The sequence below is a fragment of the Mauremys reevesii genome, linkage group 1 (genome assembly GCF_016161935.1).
Source record: "Mauremys reevesii isolate NIE-2019 linkage group 1, ASM1616193v1, whole genome shotgun sequence".
Classification (NCBI taxonomy): Eukaryota; Metazoa; Chordata; order Testudines; family Geoemydidae; genus Mauremys; species Mauremys reevesii.
This window is the reverse complement of record NC_052623.1, coordinates 211,153,740-211,170,443: the sequence shown is the minus strand read 5'-3', so window position 1 is coordinate 211,170,443 and position 16,704 is coordinate 211,153,740. Positions and strand designations below refer to the sequence as shown.

General features: G+C 41.2%; 1 protein-coding gene across 2 annotated transcripts in view; it reads left to right on the top strand.

The window, feature by feature from the left end:
* The window catches only part of METTL16 (methyltransferase like 16), a 36,550-nt gene that overhangs the window by 11,221 nt on the left and 8,625 nt on the right, over positions 1 to 16,704 (top strand). For both annotated transcript variants that reach the window (XM_039528920.1, XM_039528909.1), the window contains exons 3-7: positions 1,009 to 1,149; positions 4,099 to 4,214; positions 5,483 to 5,625; positions 10,133 to 10,202; positions 14,690 to 14,779. In XM_039528920.1, the coding sequence (XP_039384854.1) occupies positions 1,009 to 1,149; positions 4,099 to 4,214; positions 5,483 to 5,625; positions 10,133 to 10,202; positions 14,690 to 14,779 (560 nt within the window). The remainder of the gene's footprint in view (positions 1 to 1,008; positions 1,150 to 4,098; positions 4,215 to 5,482; positions 5,626 to 10,132; positions 10,203 to 14,689; positions 14,780 to 16,704) is intronic.

The window sequence follows — 16,704 nt, the reverse complement described above, 5'->3', positions numbered from 1 at the left end:
TACAGTTCTCTATGAGAATTTCATAACTGTAAGAGGCATTTTTTCTTTTTTTCTCCTATTCTGTGTTCTGGTCACTCTTAAGCAATGGTTTAAGGGCACAGTCAAAGTCTTTTGCCACAAACTAGTCTCTGTGTGTTTTCAGTAATTCTTAATAATCGGGGCTGGCGCAACCCATTAGGCAACCTAGGCGGTCACCTAGGGCGCTAACATTTGGGGGGTGGCGACCACGGCGGCTGGATCTTCGTCCGCCTCTGTTGGGGGTGGGATTTCAGGGGCAGGACCTTCTGCCGCCTAGGGCGGCAAAAAAGCTGGCGGCGCTCCTGTTAGTAATAAGTAATCTAGGGGTGCCATAGCTTGTACAATAATGAGTCACTTTATGGTCACATAATGTGCTGTGTGACGTATTTCTCTTCCCTATCACAAACTATCAGTTAAGTATGTATCTGGCTTTTATTCTTTGTATAGTTTATCTTGGGAGTCAGACTTTTAGCTAAAACTTTAAACATTAAGAAATAACCAAGTCTGAAGGGGAAAAAAGTTCTTCTTCTCATCATTGGTACTGACATACAGTCACTAAAGTGAAGTAATCAGTGTAAATTGAGAAATGCAGAAGATGAATATTTTTGTAATTTCTCTTTTAAGTCTTCTGAATAATTAGAAATATACTTGGTCAGTAGTGTCTGAATTAGTTACTGACTCCTGTTTTAAAAAAAACCCAAAAACCTGCTGAAGAAAAATGTTGAGTCTCTGATTTATCATGTTAGTCCTGGAATAAGTGAAATGTTCTGCAAAATAAATTCATGTTTGAAAATGTTCTGGTTTTTTAATTAGAAAATACAGGGGTATATTTACTTGTTGGGTAAAATGTTGATTAGTATTTAATATTGAAATTTATTGCTGTGAGTAACAATAGAAAAATGCACATCATACACTGTGTGATTATTTATTAAATTTAAATCTGATGCTTTACTTGTTTCACTAATCTAGCCTTTTGTTTATTTGCTGCAGGTACCGGGGCATCTTGCATCTACCCATTACTTGGAGCCACTTTGAATGGTTGGTATTTCCTGGCAACAGAAGTGGATGATATGTGTTTCAATTATGCAAAGAAAAACGTGGAACAGAATAATTTATCTGATCTTATAAAAGGTACCATATAATAATCATTCATTAACTTTCATTCCCCTTTGATGTTTTCACTTCTCCTGTTTTAAACAGATGTAACAATGTATATTTGCCTTGTTCAGTGGCTAATGAGAATTTACAGTCCTGCCAAATATATGCTACCCTGATTTTGGTGTAGCAAAGAGTAACCACATGTTGCTATACCATCCCCATTGAAATCAGACAGCCACAATTGGTCCAAAAACTTAACAGACAACCCAATTCACTCTTATAAACCAGCCTGGACAGTTCTAGACTTTTGATGCATATGCAGAAATCTGATTATTCATATTTATGATAATCCCATCCAAAAATCTTTAAAATGAAGTTAAGGTTGCACAAAACACTGATAGGTAACCTTTGATATGAACATGACAGAATTCATACTGTTCCATGCCGCCCCATACGTGCGAAATGCTGTTCCGAAATCAATTTGTACAGTCACTGCCCTGCGCTCCTTCAAATTGTTCTTCCTTTTTGTATGTGGATTTCCCATTGTTATGGGTCTAAGATCTGGAGAGGGGGCCTGATTCAGCAGACTTCAGGAGGAGAGGGGTGTGGTAATCAGTCCCACTCGCTGTCCTGTGGAAGGGAGTCCCTATGCTTCAAATGCCACTAAAAGGGAATCTCTCTCCTGCAAATCTTTGTAAGTCCTCGGGATCAGGGCTTCTTGCACCACCTAGGTTCCACAGGTAGGAGTGTGGTGCTCTCCTCAAATTGACGGTCTAATGTCTTCTGGACTTGGTCTTTTTTCCTGAGATCTGCTGGAAGTGGGAGAATGAGGAGGAAATGCAGCTATAGGATTCCAATGGAAAATTCCTCTTTCTTGGTTCTTCTGGAGAGGGGTGCAGGAAGTGGAGCCTCTACCCCTTTTCCTTCCTCCACAGCTTCTCAAATGTTAGATTCAGCCTCCAATATGTAAGCCTTATGAGGCTGAGTCATGAGAGGAAGAGAAGTCATGAGACTTCAAACAATCAGCCTTAAGATACCCATCAGAGCCTACAAACCTGCTAATGGGTTTAAGAGGCTCCTCAGGGGCTCACCCCCCTGTTCCCACGTTCCCAGCCTTCCTTAGGCTTGTCAGACTGCAAGCAAAAATATGGACAGTGGGACTAACAAAGCTACAGTAACTCCTCACTTAATTTTGTAGTTATGTTGCTGAAAAATGCGACTTTAAGCAAAACAATGTTAAGCGAATCCAATTTCCCCATAAGAATTAATGTAAATGAGGGGGTTAGGTTCCAGGGAAATATTTTTCACCAGACAAAAGACCGTCCATCCATCCACACACACACAGTATAAGTTTTAAACAAACAATACTGGTACACAGTGATGATTGTGAAGCTTGGTTGAGGTGGAGGAGTCAGATGGTGGGATATTTCCCTTACTGCTAAATGATGAACTACCAATTGGCTGAGCCCTCAAGGGTTAACTCTCTCTCTACACAAGGCAGCAGGAATGGAGGGAGATAAGCATATTTCCCTTAAATTCACTGCCTTGTTAATTAGATCAGCTTGCTTAGACACAGCTGCTGCAAGTTTCCTGAGTCCTGGTTTGTCCCCCCTGCTCTATGGAAGATGGGGTAAGCGGGGTGCAGGAGCAGGGGGAGGGGGACACCTTGACATTAGCCCTGCTCTTCCTTCCCTCCCCACCCCCGCACAGCAAGCAGGAGTCTTGGGGAGCAGCTCCAAGGCAGAGGGCAGGAGCAGCACATGGCAGTGGGGGGAGGGACAGAGCTGAACTGCCGGCAGCTGTTGCACAGGGAACTTAGGGGAGTGGGTAGCTGATGTGGGCTGCTGGTCCACTCTGGTTCCAAGCTGCAACGGGCTGCTCTTCCTGCAAGCAGTAGACAAAGCAGGCAGCTGCCAAACTATGTTGGAAAGGAGCATTACACAAACGAGCATGTTCCCCAATTGAACATCAATGAAACAACGTTAACCAGGACGACTTTAAGTGAGGAGTTACTGTATTAAGATTTGATTGAAATTTTGTGTGGCCTCCTGTAAATCTCTTACCACCTTGTGGGGTGGTGGGACCCTAGTGCCACATAATGCTTATGTTGGGAGGGTGACCACTGATCCCTAGCCCCCTCCCCCTGACCCCACACATGCCTCCAGTAGCAGTGTTTCAAATTCAAAAGTTGATAGTGTTAGACTTCAACTCAAGTTTGGTCCTGTGCACTATACCTCACCTAGAGGAATATGGTAAACTAGGTTCTGTCTCTATCCTTCCTTCCCGTTTTTAAAAATAAAGTGGTAGAAAATTAAAACTTGAATTGTGAAGATCTATTTTTAGTGTGTAATAATTCTGGAACTCCACATACAGTTCACTTAAAATGTAATAGCTTAGGTCTGAAGCAGAGAGAATTTTTCTATCAGTTTTGAGACATGGCTATTTGAGGGGCCAAAATCAGATTTATAACGAAAACTCAATTTCAACCGTAACTATGGAGTACCTGCTATCGCTCTGAAAATAACTCTCATTCTATGATACTGGTTATAAGAAAAGCTATTTAAGAACATAAGAATGGCCATACTGGGTCAGACAAAAGGTCCATCTAGCCCAGTATCCTGTCTGCCGACAGTGGCCAATGCCAGATGCCCCACAGGGAGTGAACCTAACAGGTAATGATCAAGCGATCTCTCTCCTGCCATCCATCTCCACCCTCTGGCAAACAGAGGCTAGGGACACCATTTCTTACCCATCCTGGCTAATAGCCATTAATGGATTTAACCTCCATGAATTTATCTAGTTCTCTCTTATATGCATTTTCTTTTGTTAGATGAACCTAAAGTTTGTTTGCAGTGTAGTATGTTGATGTTAGATTGGTTGTATAATATGTTAATTATATCCTAAAGGAAGTGTTAATAATACTTATGTAATATTAGAGTTAATTTTAATTCCTTACCAATAAACATCCTCTTTTTCTGCTAGTGGTTAAAGTACCACAGAAGACCCTTCTAATGGATGCACTAAAAGAGGAATCTGAGATCATTTATGATTTTTGCATGTGCAACCCTCCCTTTTTTGCCAACCAGTTGGAAGCCAAGGTACAGTATGTTGATTAGATAGATTGACTGTTGTACTTGCTTTTGCTCTTTTTAACAGGTGGGAGGGTAATGAGACCTCAAAAGATTAAAGTGTTTGAAGGCTCACTGTGGAAAACCTTGTCTCTGGGTTTTATAAGCTGTCATTTCATATATGTATATATTTTTGATGATTTTTAAAAAAAGCAACATTGCAAAACCTACCCAAGTCGCAATTTGTAAAAGATTAACTTAAATGAGGGTTTTTAAAGTTTTTTTTATTTTTTTTAAATTCTGAAGTAGGAATTGACCTGTGGCATTCTTCCGTTAGTTGTATTCAAATGGTCTCTCTCCAGTAGAATTAGCACAGAGTAGGCAGTAACCATGGACCTGGTTCTAGTGTGCCTCCCATAGTGGTAGAACAGGGGTGCTGGTGGGCCTCAGTGATGCTAGTACGTCAATGTCATAGTGTTCGTCTTCGCTATTGCAGTACCAGTCTGAGGCCTGGTCTGCACTGTTGCTTAAGTTTGATATGAGTTATGCTGCTTGACGTAGCTTATGTTGACCTAACGCTGTGTCTACACCATGTTATGCTGGTGGGAGAGTGTCGTTCCTCTCCTCCCTCCCACTCCCCCCCACGTACCTTCTGCCTCTTGGCACTAAATTGACACCGATGCATCAATCGCAGCGGTGCCTGTTTAGTATGCCAGTAGAGACAAGCCCTGACTCTAGACCCAGTAAGAAACTTAGAATCTTTATCTCCATGACAACTTCAGCTTTTAGAAATACAGGGGAAGTGGTGGTGTTAGCTAAATAATTTTACATTTAAACATTGGGTTGTAACTTTCTGACATGACCATGTCCTACGGTGCTTTCGAACCAGATGTTTAATGTTACTCTCATATAGCATCAATATATTGCTAACTCTTTTCTGTAGTCGAGACTATAGATTTGGCTCAATTATCTGTATTATCGTACCACCTAGGAGCTCAAGTTGTGGACTGGGACTCCATTGTGCTGAGTTTCCTACAAACACAGAACAAAAAGATGATTTTTGCCCCAAAGAGCTTATAATCTAAGTATAAACCAGATACAATAGATGGATACAGACGGGGAGTGATAACCATTACATTGTTAAGTTTAAAAATATGTTGTTAGCATTTCCCCATATAGGGATGGGGTGCAGTGTTGATAGTGTTACTACGTGGCAGAGTGTGAGGGAGACAGCAGTATTTAAGGAAGGAAACTGTTCATTAGTGGTTTAAACCTCAAACACTTTCTTTCCTGTCCAGGGAGTAAATTCTCGAAATCCTCGACGGCCCCCTCCCAGCTCTGTGAACACTGGAGGCATCACAGAGATCATGGCTGAAGGGGGAGAACTAGAATTTGTCAAAAGAATTATCCACGATAGTCTGCAGCTTAAAAAAAGATTGCGGTAAGGACTGGAGTTATAAAGGAAACTTCCCTCCTCCCCCCTCCCTGCTGTGGGAATCACATGGAAAGGACTTTTAACTGAGGACATTCTTGTTTTGGATGAAAATCCAATTTATGTGACAAAATCATCTTTCTTTTTTAAATAACCATAGGTCAGGGAAGTCCACTAGCTCATTTGAGACACATTCGTAACCTTTTGGATGTCCAAGGAACACAGTTTTTACATAAAATTTGAGGAGAGGACAGCTGTTCTCCCCTTCAGATTCATAGGGTTTTTTGTTTTAAAAGGCAGAAGGGACTATTATGACGATCTGGTCTGACTTCCTGCATAACACAGGCCAAGGAAGTTCACTCAATGATTCTTGCATCTAGTCCTGCAACTTGCAGTTGAAGTAGAACAGGGGTAGGCAACCTATGGCATGGGTGCCGAAGGTGGCACTCGAGCTGATTTTCATTGGCACTCACACTGCCCGGGTCCTGGCCACCAGTCTGGGAGATTCTGCATTTTAATTTAATTTTAAATAAAGCTTCTTAAACATTTTAAAAAACCTTATTTACTTTACATACAACAGTAGTTTAGTTATATATTATAGACTTATAGAAAGAGACCTTCTAAAAATGTTAAAATGTATTACTGGCACGCAAAACCTTAAATTAGAGTGAATAAATGAAGACTCGGCACAGCACTTCTGATAGGTTGCCGACCCCTGAAGTAGAATATCTTTTAAAAAGAGACCCGGTCTTGATTTCAGAACACCATGGGAAGGAGGATTTCACATCCTGTGGTAGTCTGTCCAATGATTTATCACCCTCACAATTAAAAACTTGCTTCTGTTTTTTTTTCCAGTTTGAATAATGCTGATTTTAAACTTCCAGCCATTGGATCATGTCACACCTTTGTCTTCTTGATTAGAGTCCTTTAGGATCACATCTCCTCTTTGTGTAGGCAAATGATAGTCACTGCTAGACCTTCTCTTTAACAAGCTAAATAGATGGAGGTCCTTTAGTTTCTCAGAGTAAGGCATTTTTCCAGACCATAAATATTCTTGTAGTTCTCTGAACTCTCCAATTTTTTTTAACTTCCTTTTCAAGTGTGGACAACAGAACTGGGCATAGTATTCTAATGACTTCATCAGTGCTATATACAGAGGTAATAATTGCCTTCCTTCTCCAATCTGATATTCCCATTTATATACCTGGGGATCGAATTAGCTCTTATAGCCAGAATAATGCACTGGGAGCTCATGGCCAGGCAGCTAACTACCTTTTTCTAGAATACCTGCTTTCCAGGATACAGTCCTGAAAGTATGCTCCACAGTCTTTATTGCTTGTTTGGCTATATTAAAATATATTCATTTTGTAGTACTTTGAAAAAGAATGGAGAGTTGCCGAATTTGCATTTTTGCAGACCTCTTCATAAGATGCTCTGTTTTTACTGTCCAAGAAGTGAGAGTAGATATTGTAGAATGTACTCTTACTGGAAGGCTGATAACACTTCCACTCTTAAGATTCAAACATAACTTAGACCAATAGGAGCTAGATCTAAAGACTTCCAAAGAAACATTTGTTTTTGTCATCAAAAGAAATTAAGAAAACATCCGAGTTCCTGAGAGACTTTAACCTATCCAGGAGCAATTTTAATGGCGCTATGGCCAGCTAGGCAGTGCCAACTTTCCTTTTTAGAATGAGAGTGCTTGTGACAGGTGATATGAAGGTGTCATGGTTTAGCTGAGAAGGTTGTTGTAGTACCATATTGTCAGGAAACATGATTCCTTGATTTACAAGGCATTATGCTCACTGATCCCTCTTGTAGAGATGAATGCCACAAGAAAGATCACTTTAGTAAGAGAAAACAAAGATTTAACAGCCATTGTCTGGGTGGCCTCTGGTACCAAAGAGCTGGAGTTGGAGGACCAGTGTATATCTATTGGCCTAATTAGATGAAGGCATCTATCTTTTATGCCTTGTGTTTCCAAAATCTGGAAGAGTCATCCAACTTGTTGCTGCTATTTAATATAAGAAGTTGCTCTGGGGAGTTTGTCACTGCAGAAAAAGTGACTTAATGCTATGTTCTGGTCTTACTTCGCTAGAGACAACTCAACCAAATGGCCAGAATATTGAGCTACCCTTTACATAGGAACTGAGACTTGCTGGCCCAGAGGTCGGCAACCTTTCAGAAGTGCTGAGTCTTCATTTATTCACTCTAATTTAAGGTTTTGTGTGCCAGTAATACATTTTAATGTTTTTAGAAGGTCTCTTTCTATAAGTGTATAATATATAACTAAGCTATTGTTAGTTTACTGTGATCCTTGCCCTTGCTTTTTCTTGCTGAGTTTTCCACTGTCTGGCACGTATTTGGAATCTTTAAGCTGCACGCAGGCTTCTGAGTGATCAGTTGTTAACTTGCTTCGAGAGGGGCAGAGGACAGATTTCATGTGTGAAAATACCTGTTCACACGGGTATGTGGATCCAAATGCTGAAAGCATTGCAAACGCAATTTTCTTCAAACAGTTAAATGTCATTGGCAGGAACGTCCAGCAGGTCAGAATAGAGGCCCCATGATCTCTCTCAGTAGCTTCAAGTGCACTTTGCAGATCTCCAAACTTTGATACCCACAATTCTGAACTTTTTAACTGAATAAGCTTTTAACTGAAATCTTCAACACCCATCCACTGAAATATGGACAAATCCAAGTTGCTTTTGGTGAACTTTTCAGGTTTAATTAGAAAAGAAAGCATTGGGCCAAATCGCTGGAAATCTTTAAATCTGTCAGAAAATTCTGATTCCTGTTCTTGTATGTACATTCTAATCTCAACGTCAAACACAGTGCGCTGTTTCATGTGGCATGATAGTGATGTAAGCAGCAAATTAGGACTTAAAAATACCCCAGCACAGTGGCGCTGGAACAATTTTTAAGGTGGGGGTGCTGAGCTGTGCCCCTGTCTGCCCCCCTCACTGCCTGGGGCCAGTGGGCCACAGCTGAGGGCGGCTGCAGAGCCCCGGGCTGGTGTCCGGGACCCTGGGCCGGCAGCAAAGCCCCCCCCCCCTTCCCCCTCCTCCCACCAGGCCCAGTGGCCAGGACCTGGGGCCAGCAGATGGAAGCCCAGCTGGCAGGGGGTCCGGCAGCCATTATCCCAGGCCAGCAGCGGAGCCCCCGGAGCCAGTGGCCAGGATCCGGGCAGTGTGAGTGCCACTGAAAATCAGCTCGCATGCCGCCTTTGGCACGTGTGCCATAGGTTGCCTACCCCTGTGCTGGGCAAAGGAAGAACTTGATATTTTCTTTATTACAAATTAGTCTATTCCACCTCTTGGAGACAAAGGCATAACATGATTCAGTGACTGGAAGCTGAATCTTAAAAATATGCATGTTTTTTCAACTTCATGGTTTCTCAACAGGGTAGTGAACCAGTGGAATAACCTACCAAGGATTGTGGTAGATACTTCTGCATTTTGAAATCTTGAGAAAACTATCCAGTCTTGATTTGCAAATGTGCTGTAGTTCAGCCGGAAGTTCCTGGGCTTAATGCAAGAATTAATTGACGAAATTCTCTGGCCTATTATGCAAGAGGTCAGACTAGTGGTGTCTTCTGGCCTTATTAAAAACAAAAAATCTATTAATCTTATTTTCAATTGAATTCTGGTTTTATTAGATTCTTCATAATGCCACATGAAAATTGGTTTTATTTATCTCTCATACTTGTACCCATGATCACTTTAAAGCATTTTTATCTCTCAAAGAAGCTGCTTAAAATATGTAGAGAATACTGCATTTCAGTAACTGAAAACTTTCTGGGTACAGAGTTTTAACAGTGTACTTACAAATTATTCCATTGGGCCCCAACACTCATCTAAAAATTTTTGTGGAAGTGCCTGTAAAGGAATTTTGGGAAATTCTGCTGAAGAACACAGACTTTTGCCTTTAGAAGAATCTGAGAGACCTGGATCCAAAGGAGATGGTGAGCTTCCAGAAGCAGAGTAATCTGTGCTCTCATCCTTCTGTTTGCCCACTGGTGAGTTATGGATTTAGAGAGCTAGAAACTGGGAGAATTAGTGTATCTACATTTCTCATAAGCAGAGATACCAGGGAGTGGGTCTGTTTTTTTTTCAGGCACAAGCTCTTATTTTGCTACTGTCATCGTCTCTCTTCATTCCTTGGAAAGTTAAAATTGAAAGTTTGAAACAAATTATTGTAAAGGGTACTATTTTCCAAAGCACTTTATTTTTGAAAATGGGACCGTTAGAGTTGCTTAGAAACTTTTTAAAATTTTACCCAAAATCTAATATTGAAAAAATCCAGGCGGATTTCTTTCACAAAGATTTTTCCTTGGTCTCCTAGTTTATCCCCTTTCTCAAATCATACTGCTGATATGGGTTTGTCACTATTTTTAACTGGAGAGAATTTCCCCTCCTGTGATGCTTGCAGACCTCTGATGTGAACCCTTTGCAGTTAGTTGCCATTTTCAGTTGAACTGTTTCTAAAACACCTTAATGTAAAATGTTGTCCACAGGTGGTACAGCTGCATGCTGGGAAAGAAATGCAGTTTAGCTCCATTAAAAGAAGAACTTCGAATCCAGGGGGTAAGTTTGTCTCCAAATACACTAAGGTTGCATATACTGCTTCCTGATACTGTGCATTTGTCCCTTAAAAAGAAAGGTTTCTTACAAGTTACTGAACTATAGTTCTTTGGAAGGTGCTTTCGTATTATGGAGGCACTGGTAGCAACTCCGAAGTTGAGGTTAAGAAGAGTTTTGAACTTAAAGCAGGGATTCAACCTCTTGTATGAGAAGGCGCTGTATTCTCCAAGTTTTCAGCACTGATTTTTTTGAGAATTTGCAAGAGCTGTTTTTCCTCAGTTAATTTGTATACTACAAATATATTGGCTCTAATTAATTCAGTATGAGGACAGTACATATATTAAGAGTCCTCATTGGTAAGTTACTTGATGATCTTTAGACTTAACAGAACACTGAATTGGCTCCTTGTGTTTTAAGGATCAGGTGTCTTACTCCTTCCACCCACAGCCTTGTCTCAGTGGGTTCCCTTAGAAGCAGGAGAGTCTGAGTAATGCTTTATAAATTCAGTGGAAGAGTTATCCCCACTTAACATGCAGGCATGGGGGAGGTAGGCAGCAACAGAATCTTCCCGAACAGTGAGCTGTATAGCATTATCTGCCACTAGCAAGGAGTAGATAGCAGAATTCACACCTGCAAAAAATGTTTCTGGTGGCTGTAATAGGTTCCCCCTGGAGTGCCACTTGAAACTCAGGTATCACTGAGCACGCCTTTTCTGCCAGCCTGGACTCCCTTATACTGTCCTGCTGAGCCAGGTCCTCAAGCCTCCTCCAGTGCGCGCACACAGGTAGGGGCACATCCAGCTGCAGAAAGACACAGACACTGAGATCAGTTCTGCTTGAGAAGACTTAGCTAAGGAACTGGCCAGCACTCAAGTGCACACCCCCTCTGGAGTGTAAACCCAAAATTGTATCATCTTGCATTGCACAGAGGACTGTATAGCATAAGCTCATAAAATTCACTCCCTCCCTTAATGTGGAGGAAGATCTGCACAACGTTTTGCCCCCCAGTTATGAATTCCACAGACTGGTTTTAGAGAACACAAGAACAAGTTTATTAATTACAAAAGATAGATGTTAATTGATTATAAGGGTTAGCAAACAGATCAAAGCAGGTTACCTATCAAATGAAACAAACATACAAACTAAGCTTAAGATACTAAAGAAAGTGCTTACAAACAGTAATTTCTCACCCTAAATGTTGTTTTAGGCAGATTGCAGAGATTCTTGAAGGCAAGCTGCTCTTGCTTGCAGCTTAAAATTCCAGGTATTTCTTTCACAGGCCAGACACCTTCCCAGCCTGGGTTCAGTCCTCTTCTTCCCACCCAACCTCTTTATTTCTTAGATGTTTCCAGCTGTCATCCTGGGGTGGATTCAGTGAAGAACAACCCTTGATTATCTCCTTTCCCTGACTTAAATAGGTTTTACATATGTCAGGAGCCCTTTGTTTCCCAGAGTGGTGTGTCGTCCTCCTCACCCCTCCTCTCTTCCACTTCCCCCCCCCCCCCCCCCCAAATATACTGGGTATTCTATCATGAAGTCCAGTACCAGGTGATTTGATCACATGATCCTGCAGTGTCAAAACAGTCATGGGTCAGATGCTGTTTGTAGCATCCCAGGAAAGCTCCTCAGGAAGGTGGGAGATTAGCATATTCAAAGATCTGTTGTCCTGCCTAATGGTCTATTGACTTGTCCCCAGCTAGCCAGCCAGACCGATTGCATTTTGTCTGGTGGGTGTTCCCCAGGTGCAGACACTTTTGTAGTACAGATGTATAGTCAATATTCCTAACTTTAGATAAGAAAAAGATACAGCATACAAATAGGATAATCATATTCAGTAAATCATAACTTTTTTTCAATGATACCTCACGTGACTTATCTTGTGTAAAATATATCTTAGTTATGCCATAATCGCATCATGACAATATCTGTATGAAGAATATTGGGGTGGAGGGGAGAAATTGTCACAGTGGCATCTTCTCCCAGGATATACTTTTTTATTTAAATGTTTATGTTGGGGGGAAATAAATGGAAGACATGACTTCCACTACATGCTAATAAATCCTTTAAAAGACTTGGAAATAATTTTTAAAAAATACGTGGGCTGTTAAGGCTGCTTCTAACTGCAAAGATGCAGTGCACTGAAATAAGTGATCTGAAGAATTGAGGTGCTTCAGATAGTCATATCTAATTCCTTTCCTATAACTCCATTATTTGTCTAATTTCATGCCTTCCACCCTCTACACTTCACAGAAATGGCACTCACCAAAGTCTCTAATGACCTCTTCCTGGTCAGATTTCAAGGCCAGTGCTCCATTGTCTCATCCTTGACTTGTTGGCTGCATCTGACACTGTTGATCTTATTCTTCTCACAATCCTGCCCTCTCTAGGCTCTGTCCTTGGCTCCCTCTTTTTTTTTTTTCTTTTTTCTTTACCTTTTTCTATGGATTATCTCTTGCACAAATATGGTTTTGAATACCATAGTGGTGATGACTGGCAAATCTCTCTCGCTCTTTCCATTTTGAAATCTCAGCCCGTCTTTGTTCATCTCCTTATAGATGTCCAGCCATCAACTGAAGCTTAACATCACCAAAATGATGCATCACTATGGACACCGTGACCATCCTCTCTGTGGCTCAAGCTTGTAATCTTGACTTCATCTTTGACTCAGCCCTCTTTGGCTTACACTTCCAGGATGTGTCTAAATCAGTGATTCTCAAACTCTTGCATTGGTGACCCCTTTCACACAGCAAGCCTCTGAGTGTGAGCCCCCCTTATAAATCAAAACCACTTTTTAAAAATATTTAACGCTATTATAAATGCTGGAGGTGAAGCGATATTTGGGCTGGAGGCTGACAGCTCACGATCCTGAAGTAATAACCTTGTGACCCCCTGAGGGGTTGCGACCCCCAGTTTAAGAACCCCTGGTGTTTTGGTGAATTATGATGTGTTTTCCTGCACATCTCCAAATCTGACCCCTCCTTTGTTCCCACACTGGTAAAACTCTTGTCTATGCTGTAATCTTCTCACGCCTTGACTACTGCAATTTCCTTTTCTTCTGGCCTTGACGCCTGCAGCCTCACTTCCTTGAAATCTATTCAGATTGCTGCTGCTAGGATCATGTTGGCTCAACACACTGTCATCCTGTGTTTAGTTCCTCCTCTGGCTTCCCCTATTCCACTGTATCAGATTCAAACTTCTCAGGGCAGAGTTAGGTTGTGAAGGGCTTTATCTGACCTTGTATCTTACAGTAAAGTTCATACCCACCTTACCTTCATCGGTGATACCAGCCCCCAAAACCCAGTTCTGTACTCTGATAAGCACTTCTGTGTGAAATGTGCTCAGTCAGAATCCATCAGAATTCATCTTTTCAGAACTCACCTCTTCTGTAATGTTTGCAGGAAAGTACAACCAGATAATGGCTGGACTGGTGGCAAATTGTGATTACTGCTTTTCATTGGCTAAGAATTGTGCCTATTCTCTTTTGTTTTATCTTGTCTCCTTCATTCCACCCTTGCCCACATGTCTCATCCACCTGTTATGTTTTGTCTCGTTAGCTTTGTAAACTTTTGGGGAAAGAGACTGTCACTTGCATCTCTGCCCTGGCCTGGTTGGCCTCTAGGTGTTACAGGAATGCGAATAAAAAAAAAAAGACCACTTCTGTGAAGAGCTGCTTATCTAAGAGAGAAGAAGAGTTTGCAATACTAGGTTTTTTTCCTCTTTCTTTCTTATTTTTAATTGTTTTATTTAATTCTATGTTTAAATTCACTATGTTCATATGCAAGCTTGAATCAGATTCAACCCTCTGTGTTCTTAATGCTTTTGGTAGAAAACTAACCCTTATCATTCACCTCCATGAGCTCATGCTTTCTACCTCCAGCTATTTCACTGTCTCTCTCAAGCTAGAGTTATTGCCTCTCTGTTCCCATGGTATGAAACAAGTACTGGAGAGTTTGTCTTGCTGATCTCCTTAAATGCAAGGGAATATGTGTGTACATGGGGTATTCCTTCTCCTTCACCAGGGAAGCCTGAGTTCTTTTATAGTCCACCTACAAGGGAGGAGATGGTGGGGGTCTCCTACCTTGTGTGGTGGAGGGTGGAAGAGGGTGCTACCATAGCTACCTCGTAGGGATATTGCAGTATTCCCATTTTGTAGAAGTGGAGGAAAGTGGTTTGCCCAAGACAGTACAGTATGTCAGAGGCAGAGCTGGAATTAGAACTTGGGACCTCCCTAGCCTACCCTGTTCGCATTCTGTTACACCATGGTGCCTAAAATGAATTTAATTCTTAGGGATTAAAGGTGGATTTAAGTTGCCTATTTTATTCTTGGTAAAGCTCTTTCGTGTGATAAATTTCACGTTGACATTGTTGGTTCAAAATCTTAATTTTATAACATATCTGAAGTTAGACTAATACGTGTGCAAAACAGAATGACATTTAATTCACTAGAGATGAAAGTTAATGGCTGCCTGACCAAGTTTCTCCTTCACATAGGTTCCTAAAGTTACCCACACTGAATTCTGTCAAGGCCGTACCATGAGGTGGGCATTGGCATGGAGTTTCTACGATGATGTCCGAGTGCCTGTAAGTGCCTGTGTTTTGGTTTGTTTTTCATGGTCATCTACACTTTATTTGAGGGTGGGTTTAACAAGTATTTCCTCTACAACACAGCTATTCCCCTTCAACCTAGAGTATAGGGCATAATTGTTACCTGAGCTGCATTTCCTGCATGGCAGTACAAACCTGCACCATGGCCAGTTAGAGGCTTGTTCTACCCCCCCCCCCCCCCAAAATCCGTTACATGTCACGTGATGTTTGTATCAAACCCAAACATACTTTTAGATAGGCTTGGCAGAATTAGATTTTTATCAGTAAATGTAGATAAACATTCATTTCACCGTACATGCACAAACTGATGAAAAAATATTTTGATAATCAAAATTTATGGATAGGTAAAGTAAGGAAAATACTGCTTGAAAAAATACTAGTTTTGGTTTAATTTAAGGATATTTATTTTGTATATTTTGACGTGATGTTTTGTGATGTTTGTCATAGTTCAGGTCCAGCAAGGGCACCCACACTCAGGCCTTCAGCTCCCCAGGTTTTGCCTCTTCTGATTGGAGAAACACATCCCTTTCCTTTCTAACTGGGGTATTTCCAGACATCACAGTTCCCTGCTTACACTGTTATCCCCAGCAAAGACTGGTTGCCTGACAAGATCCTGCTTGCTTTCTCTTAAGAGACAGTTAACAGGTGCAATTGCTACAGTTATAAGGTACAGCACTTCCTATGCAAGCCTATTTGATTCTTAAGGTAAAAAGTATTACAGAGAAAACACATTTAAAAACAAGAAAAGGACCCACACACATGCTAATAAGCTTGCCAGAGTTAACCCCAACCCTAGCATGGATTCTGACAGGAACAGTCCTTCAAACCCCCTACCGAAGGGGGATTTCTTGTGGTTACAAGTTCATCACAGCTTCAGCTCAGAACAAGTCCCCAGTATTATGAGGCCTCAGGAGGCCCAGTCCTTCCAACTCTACCCTACTGATAGGGGCTCTCTGTGGACCAGGGTTCCTGTCCATTTGCTGGATCAGGAAGAAGACCATGAGCCAGTTTAAAACCAAGCTATTTATCCAGAAACCCTTTCTTTGTCTGTTGGACTTGAAGAATCCAGTTTCTACTACAGTAGAACCTCAGAGTTATGAACACCTCGGGAATGGAGGTTGTTTGCAACTCTGAACAAAACGTTATGGTGGTTCTTTCAAAAGTTTACAGCTGAACATTGACTTAATACAGCTTTGAAACTTTACTATGAAGAAAAATGCTGCTTCCCCTTCACTTTTTTTTAGTAGTTTAACACAGTACTGTACTGTGTTTCATTTTTTCTTTGTCCGCTGCTGCTTAATTGCGTACTTCCGGTTCCAAATGAGGTGTGTGGTTGACTGGTAAGTTCACAACTCTGGTGTTCATAATTCTGAGGTTCTACTGTAGTATATGTGCACCTTTCCAGGGAGGTGGCTTCTCTGGGGATGTTACAACTTGAGTGAATTTGCCTAGTTACTCTCTACTGTTTTTCTATTTACCCTTCCTGTGACATTGCAAGTATTCCCATGGGAATACACACAGTGTACCCCAATGGCATTATTGCTAATTCAGTGGGGTTTAACTTAATTCCATAAAGTTTGTTCAGAATATTCCAGGATATTGTCAGTCTCACACTGGTGACAGTTTGTTTTTTTAATGGTCATAAAGCTTTAACGTTTAGAGTCTCAATGTCTGTCATTGATAATTGTCTGACCCCACCTTAATTTCCCAAGCCTTTGAAAATTTAAATGGATAAAAATTAAAGCTTAAAAAAATAAATATCTGTCAAATTTATATTAACAAAAAAAACCCAAATTCTGCCAAGCCTCTCTAGAGAGAGAACTCAAGTCAGCAAGGCCTCTCTGATGGGCTTCAATTTGAGCTGCAAGTTCCCTGAAAATCAGGCCACTTCCACTTCAGTG